At 35.0% G+C, this 8,294-nt stretch overlaps 1 protein-coding gene across 4 annotated transcripts in view; it reads left to right on the forward strand.

The window, feature by feature from the left end:
- BAZ1A (bromodomain adjacent to zinc finger domain 1A) overlaps positions 1-1,474 on the forward strand; it is a 90,389-nt gene extending 88,915 nt beyond the window's left edge. For 2 of the 4 annotated variants that reach the window (XM_011376773.2, XM_011376764.2), the window contains one exon: positions 480-1,474. In XM_011376773.2, coding sequence (XP_011375075.1) covers positions 480-676 — 197 coding nt within the window. In that variant the 3' untranslated portion in view covers positions 677-1,474. The remainder of the gene's footprint in view (positions 1-479) is intronic. The other 2 variants (XM_023522396.1, XM_023522393.1) reach the window with 1 other exon arrangement.
- Positions 1,475-8,294: the final 6,820 nt, after the last annotated feature.

Here is an 8,294-nt window from a genome sequence, read left to right on the forward strand (position 1 = left end):
ATCCATGTATATAGAGATGAAAGATGGATGGGAATGGAATGAGTTAAAAATATACTATGTAATCTGATCTTAATAGAAGTTCTTTATATATCTAAGTAGAGAGTTGTTTATCTTTGATTTAAATAATATATATTAATGGAATTATGTAAATGGTATCCCAAAAGTTCCCTAAAATGTTTATCCATGTATATAGAGATGAAAGATGGATGGGAATGGAATGAGTTAAAAATATACTATGTAATCTGATCTTAATAGAAGTTCTTTATATATCTAATTACATAATTACATAGTCTCAATAAAACAGTTTTAAAGTATTTGTTGTTAAACAATTTTAAGCTTCAACTCTGCTACCTTTAGAGTCTTTAATTTCTAAAGAAAATAGTAGGCTTCTGTTTCATAATGACATTGCCAGCTATGATACAAACAAAAATTACATTTATAAATTATGTACTTTCTAATTTCGTTTATTTTCTTTCTAGCTGAATTTATTGATGATATTGAGTTAATGTTTTCGAACTGCTTTGAGTACAACCCTCGTAACACAAGTGAAGCAAAAGCTGGAACTAGGCTTCAAGCATTTTTTCATATTCAGGCTCAAAAACTTGGACTTCACATCACAACTGGGAATGTGGATCAAGTTGGCACACCACCAGCTGCAAAAAAGTCACGAATCTAATTTTGTCCTTTTAAAGGATATATTTGAGGAAAACAAATTGTTCATGAAAATGGAATATTAAATCATGCTATAAAGCAGACATATATGTATAAAGCAATAACAACTGATTGTCCACTTTGAAGCGTGGCCTGCACTATATTCTCAATTTTAATATTAAGCACTCAGGAGAATGTAGGAAAGATTTCCTTTGCTACAGTTTTATTCAGTATCTAATAAGTTTGATAGATGTATTGGATACAGTACTGGTTTACAGAGGTTTTTGTATATTTTGTGATCATTCATGTGTCCCAATATCTTGGAAAATATTTTTCACCTATCATTTATTTTGTCATTAATGATTTTTCTAAGAAGTGTGGTATTAAGGTAGATTTATCTGCACAGATAAATCTGTTCTAGCGCAGTTTAGAAAAAAAGCATATATGTCTAAGAATTGTTTAATGAGCACATTCTTTCAACACTACACATGAATGAATCCAATTTTATATCCTTGAAGTGCTGTACCAGTGCTGGCTGGAGGTATTAAGTCTGAGTTTATTAACTAGATATTTATTTAGCATTCAAAGTAATTTGTGAATTTGTTTTGTATTTATAAAATTTGTACCTGGAAAATGTTCTTTAATTTTTTAAACATTTTACTATGTTTTTGTTTTATTTCTCTTAATTTCCTTAATGATCAATCAGTAAAAGGTAACATCCTCCCTTTTCCCTGGCAGTTCTTTCAGTTTTACAGAACTGTATTATAAGTTTCTATGTACAACTTTTTAAGTGTACAAATAAAATTATACTTTTTTTCAAATATTCTGAATTTCTGGAATTTTTACAAATCAAAATTGGACTTCTACACATGATACATACAGACCATAGAAACCAATATTTTATTATATCTGAATCTCTAGACCAATGGTTTGTATCTTTCCTTGCTCAAACCCTCGAAGAGTAGGATGACTCCCATCAGTGATAGTAACATTCTGTGGAAAATAGGAAGAGCTATTTCTTAGGTATAGAAGACAAATAGGGGCCTCAGATTTGTAGGAGTAGCTGTTTCTTTTTAGGATGCAAAAGGCAGGTGTCCTTGCTAGGACTTTGGGGGAAGAGAAGGGAGACCTGTCCCTCTATTTTCTCATGTGAAAGTCCTGATCATACTGTATTTTCATTTAACTAGGTTCATTTATTTGAGAAGTTATCCCTCTTTACTTTTATTTCTCTCTTAGATACTTTGAGATGATCTCTGGATTATTTGCATGAATATGTTCATATCTATAAATTTTAGTAAATTTGTAATCATTTCATATGCCAATAACAAATTTCTTAGAAAATTTTAATAGCATTTAAATCTTCAGTAAGGAATTCTAAAATTACATTGCAAAGTAAATTATTTGATTACTACTTATTGAATTATTTAATTCAGAAGTCAGTTTTGAAACTTGCAATTTATCTCACATGTTGCCTTTCTCAGACCCAGTTAAAATAAGACATTGCCTTTTAATCTGCCCAGCCATATTGTCTTACACATGAAAATCATTTATTCCCATAATATCTGCAACAATTTTACAGCAAGGTTAACACATAAAAATATATGGTAGTGGCTGAGAATGTAAATGACATGACCAAGAAAATAGCATTATTTGACTTTAAATTTGCTTTTATGTTTTTCTTCAAGGAGAAAGGACTGTATAATGAAATAGGTGGAACAAAACAAAGTCCAAGATAGTGAAGGAGACATTTTAGTCAGCTGGGTACCTGTTACTGAGTTTAGTCTCTAAGCCCAGATAAATTATATTTCTAAAAGCACTTGATTTGTAATTGCAAGAGAGTGCCAGAAGGGAAAGAAATTGACATCCTGTCATATGTCAAGCCCATTAATAGAAAATTTCATATCTTTTGTACCTAATAACTATAGGAAATGCTTTCTATGTAAATTAGGCAATTCTTTCTATGTAAATTAGGCAGATTAAAGGCAATGTCTTATTTTAACTGGGTCTGAGAAAGGCAACATGTGAGAGAAATTGCAAGGTTTTTGTTGTAATTCTCTCCATTTTTCAAATGAGGTTCAGACTCAGATGGATTTTTTTCTTAAGTACTTGCCCAGTATCATAGAGCAAGACACTAGGCTGTCAAAATTCCATCTTTTCATAATACAAAGGTACCTCCAGGAAGATGAGAAATATGCAGATTTATCTTTGTGCACAATATAAAAGGGTGGACAAAAGGGAAAACTATGTGGGAGAATGTATGTGTATGTGTACTCATGTCAGATAATAGTCTACATCACATTTTTTGGAATGATACTCATTGTAAGCACGTGATTCATTTCCTTTTTTATTTGTAGCTTCTGAAGATCTCTATCCTTACACGCTTTAGCCATGTGCTCAGAATATGTACTGAAAGGGTCCCTGAGTACTGGAAGAGCTGCTGTCTTCCAAATTTGAATTTAGTTTCCATATATATTTGGCTACAGGTCCAATTAATATTGGTTGTAGGGTCCTTATTAATATTTAAGCATATACAGAAATGTGTTAGAAGCAGAAGTTTAATGCCTATGCCAAACTTTGAAGGTAGCAATTCTTAAAATATAGTTCACCCTCTCTTTTGTTTGCTTTTTTATTCTTCTGTTAAAATATTTTAAAATTTTAGGCTTTTTCTTGAGAGAATAGGAGGTATAGTGAGTTTCAGAGATATGGTTACGTTGTTTCAAAAAAAATAAGCAGAGTGCTTAGGTTAATTTCTCTAACAACTAGGAAGATTGTGTTTGCATTTTCCACATTAGACTTTATATTCATTGTTCAAAAGAGCTTGCAGTGTTAAGGTATCATTAAGTTACCTCTACATTAGAATAGTTATATAGGAACATCAGTGTATGAATAATTTAATGGTGTGCAAATGACTTTGAGAAACCCTTTAATCTTTTTATTAATTCTTTTCTCAGTAAAAGTTTTGTTTTGGGAGCCAGCAACCCTTTCTATCAAGAAAATTTAAGAAAATATATTCAGAGTATTGTTGAACAAATCTCTGTAAAATTTAAGGTTGTGATTTAAGCCATAGACTGGTCAGTATTAGAGATATATTTAATACTTTTTTCCCCAGTAAAATGAAAAATTTACTTCTTGTCATAAAACTAATGGTCATTGTTCAGAAGATAGAAAAATATAAATACATAAAATAGAATTAAATTTGGTATATGATTTTTCAGATAATTTTCTTCAGCAAAAACAGGATCATGGTATACAAATCATATTTTAAGCAGCTTTTTCAGTTAGTGCAAAATATATTGTGGATACCTGTATTCATTTATGTGCTGTCCAGTATTCCATTGTATCTGGGACTCACCTCAATTGGAACCCTTTTCTCATATCCCAGTCTTGCATTTATTTAACCAGTTATCTGATAATGAGTTACATATATATACATAGTTTTCTTGGGATATTTTGGCTAACTGCAACTAACTCATGTTAGTAATCACTTTTACGTCTATAACAGCTTTTTCTGTTATTAGATCATTAAAATGATGTAATGATCAGAAGAGTGACAAACTAAAAAATGGATAATGGGACAATATAGCATGTCTGCAGCTAATAACCATTTATTTAATTTTTAATGTTTTCCAACCTTGGCTTTTTGTATTTCTTCTTTTACCTGATTGCATGCACTTTTTACTGTTCAGTCCCCACAATCCTCTAGGACAGGGCTTAGCAAATTTTCTGTAAAGGTCGAGATAGGAAATATTTAAGGCTTTGCCAGCCATCTGTCTCTACTGTAAATATTCAACTTTGCCATCGTAGTACAAAAGCAGCCAGAGACATTACGTAAAGTATGGTGTGACTGTGTTACAGTAAAACTTTATTTGCAAAAACAAGTGGTAGACCAGATTTGGCCTATTGGTTGTAGTTTGCAGATCCCTAATCTGGAATAAATGATAGAATTTAAATAAAGGTATTTTACAAACAAGAAAAACTCTTTAATTCCTTTCACTAGTCCTTGCTCTGGCTACCCATTAAAAGTAGAGATTCACCAGTACTCTCATCTTTGTTCTCCTTTATTCTAGGTCTGTACACAGTCTCCGAGCAATTGCATACTGTCCCATGGTAAAACATAGCAACCACCTTATGTTGGTCCTCTACCCATGAAGGAGGAACTGGTACAGGATTTGGCATCCTGCTGTAAACAGTAGAAAACTGGACAAACTATCAACAAACTTTTCATACATTGGACAACAGGCAGTGTGGATCTCTGCAAGATCTCCCTATTACTAGAGTTATCTTCCTAAATAACAAAATTTAGCGACTCTATTTCTTATTTATAAATTTCCTTTCCTTATTACCTACAATGGGATTAGCTTGGCCTGCACAGTCTAAAAGCATTCTGTCAGTCTCATCTATCACTTCCCCCCACATCATCTCTGTATTGGTTCCTGTCACACTGGACTTTGTTGTTTCTCAGACATTAGGACTCTTCTAAAACTCCCTACCTTTTCACTTGCTGTGCCTGCCACCTTAAATGTCTTTCTATCACCACTTCACCAGCAGGAAGCAGATAACCTGAAAACTTGTTAAAGGCACCCAGGACAGTTTTTGTTCGGGAAAAGTTCTGGAAATGAAGAATTGTGATGGTTGCATGACAGTATGAATGTACTCAATGACACTGAATCATACAATTAAAAATAGTTAAAATGGAGAGGATGGAGGCAGGGGGAATGGCATAGATGATAGAGGCTTTGTTCATCGCTCTTGTGACCAAATCAAAGTTGTGACAGAAACACGGAGCAAACAGGAAGCAAAGTCACCTGGGATCTAGATGAACAGAAGCACTACAACTAGGAAGAGAAATAATTAACCTGCAATGGTAGAAGGTAGGAGGGGGTGAAGATGCGAGGCTGCCCTGATCCCCCGCGGCTGAGTGAAACAGAGGCAGCAGCAAGGGTAGCCGGCAGCTGTAGATGCCTCTTAAAGGGGCCGTGTCCGCAAGCAGACTTTCCCAGCGACAGACCTGCTCGCTCTGAGCACTAGCACCTGGTCAGCTGCTCGGGGGCGGGGACGGAGAGCAGGAGGGACTTACAGGAGGACACTGAGTTATCAGAGTGTGGGCCAGAGGCAAGGCTCTCTCCTGGGCAGAAGTCCCAGCAGTATCCATTCTTCCTCTGTTGAGCCCTCCCCACTCCCAGATACTGAGAAGTCATCAAACTAGATAACAGAGGTCGCTCCCCGCAGAGGATTCTCTGAAACTCCCCCAACTCGTGGCCCCACCCAAGCCACATCCAGTTGTGTCCTAGGCAAGTTGTGTCCTTGCTGAGCACTTATACTAGTTGCAGCTGACCTCGGTTTCTGGTGTGGCCTCTTGAGGCAACTATAAGCACAGCATCTGTGGATTGCTTGCTGAATACTAACAGATGGCCCCAGAGGGGCACAGGCTGGGGCTAAACGTGGCCTGCAGCTGAACCCCTCAGGACTGTGCCCTGGGCACCTACTACACAAAGCCACACTAATAAGACTGAAGACTTAGGATTTTCGATTAGTACATAGAAACAGACATGGAAAGGCAGCCAAAATGGGAAGACAAAGAAGCAGAAACCATATGAGAGAACAGAACAGAGATCCAGATATAAAGGAATCAAGTAATCTAACAGATGCAGAGTTCAAAACACTGGTTATAAAAAATGCTCGATGAAATTAAGGGAAATGTAGATGAACTCAGAACTTTAACAAAGAGATAAAAAACATACAAATGGAAATGGAAATTATAAATGGGAACCAATCAGAAAGAATGAATACAATATCTGAGATGAAGAATATATTAGAGGAAATCAGCAGAATGGATAAAGAAGAGGATTGAACTACCAATATAGAGGATGTGGAAGCCAACAAAAATCAGAACAGCAAGAAAAAGGAAGCCAAGACTATAATAATAATTTAAGGAGTCTATGAGACACAATTAAATGTAAAAATATCCATGTCATAGGGATACCAGAAGGAAAACAAGAAATTAAAGAGTTATTTGAAGAAATAATGATGGAAAACTTCCCTAACCTGCTGAAGGGAATAGACATACAACCCTAGGAAGCTCAGAGAGTCCCAAAAAAGATGAACCCAAAGAGGCCCACACCAAGACACATTATAATTAAAATGCCAAGGTTTAAATACAAAGAGAGAATCTTAAAAACAGCAAGAGAAAAGCAGTTCGTTACCTACAAGGGAGCTCCCATAAGACTGTCAAACTGATTTCTCAAAAGAAACTATGCAGGACAGAAGGGTTTGGCACAAAATATTCGACATGATGAAAACCCAGGATCTACAACCAAGAATACTTTATCCAGCAAAGCTATCGTTTAGAGTGGAAGAACAGATAAAGAGCTTCCCAGACAAAAATAAGCTACAGGAAATGTTGCAGGGATATCATTAAGAAGACAACACAAGTATCAAAACTATGATTAAAGAATGGTAATAACTACATTCCTATCAACAAGTACCTCAAATGGAAAAGAATTAAGCGCTCCAACCAAAAGACAGAGTGGCTGAATGGATAAGACCCCTACATATGCTGCCTACAGGGGACTCACTTCAGATTAAAAGACACACAGAGACTAAAAGGAAGGGAATGGAAAAAGATATTGCCTTGTTGGACCTAGAGAGTATTGAGCTAAATGAAATAAGTCAGATAGAGAAAGACAAATATCACATGATTTCACATACATGTGGAATCTAAAGAGCAAAACCAACAACAACAACAAAAATGAAAACAAATTCATAATACAGAGAATATTTTGAGGACTACTAGATAGGAGGGAGGTTGGGGGGGTGGTGAAAAGGGCAAAGGGATTAAGGAGTACAAATGGACAGTTACAAAGTAGACATGGAGATATAAAGTGTAGAATAAGGAATATAGTTAACGATGTAATAAATATGTAAGGTACTAGATTTAGTGGGGTGATCATTTTGTGAGTTATATAGATCTATAATCATTACACTGTACAACTGAAACTAATATTGTATGTAAACTATAATTGAAAAACTCATTGAACTATAAAAATAATAGTTAAAATGGAAAGTTTTATGTTGTGTATATTTTACCACAATAAATTTTTAAATGGTAAATTTTATGTATATTTTAACAAAATATATAAATCTTTAAAACACACTCAGAAATGCTAACTTAAACACAATGAGGGTCTGTTAAAATTCATTGCTGAATGCACAAGAGAGTAGTGACATGAACTGAATCTGCAGCTATCCTGGTGAGGGTGGGAAGCTGGTGGAAGAGAGTTGATCATCTTAATACTACAAGGGCTTGTTATAAAACCTACATGGAGATAAGCCCCGGGGCTCATTCAAACCAGAGTTGAACTGAAAACCCATAGAAAGTCAAAACTCTCTTTATTAAATATGTAGACTGGGAAAAAAATCTGCCAATATTTGGTCCAAAACCTATAAGGAGAAAAATCAACTTTAAAAACTGATCCTTAGGACTTTAAGATGGTTACCATGGTGACTATCAGGCATATTACCCTATAAGTCTCTATGTTGACTAGTTGAGACAAATATAAATATGGTCTTCTACAGGTATAATATAGTCTTAGCTATTGCCTGAACAAGCTATTAAGGACTTCGCTGATTTCCTCTACCTGGTT

Source organism: Pteropus vampyrus, unplaced genomic scaffold, assembly GCF_000151845.1.
Source record: "Pteropus vampyrus isolate Shadow unplaced genomic scaffold, Pvam_2.0 Scaffold10, whole genome shotgun sequence".
Taxonomy (NCBI): Eukaryota; Metazoa; Chordata; class Mammalia; order Chiroptera; family Pteropodidae; genus Pteropus; species Pteropus vampyrus.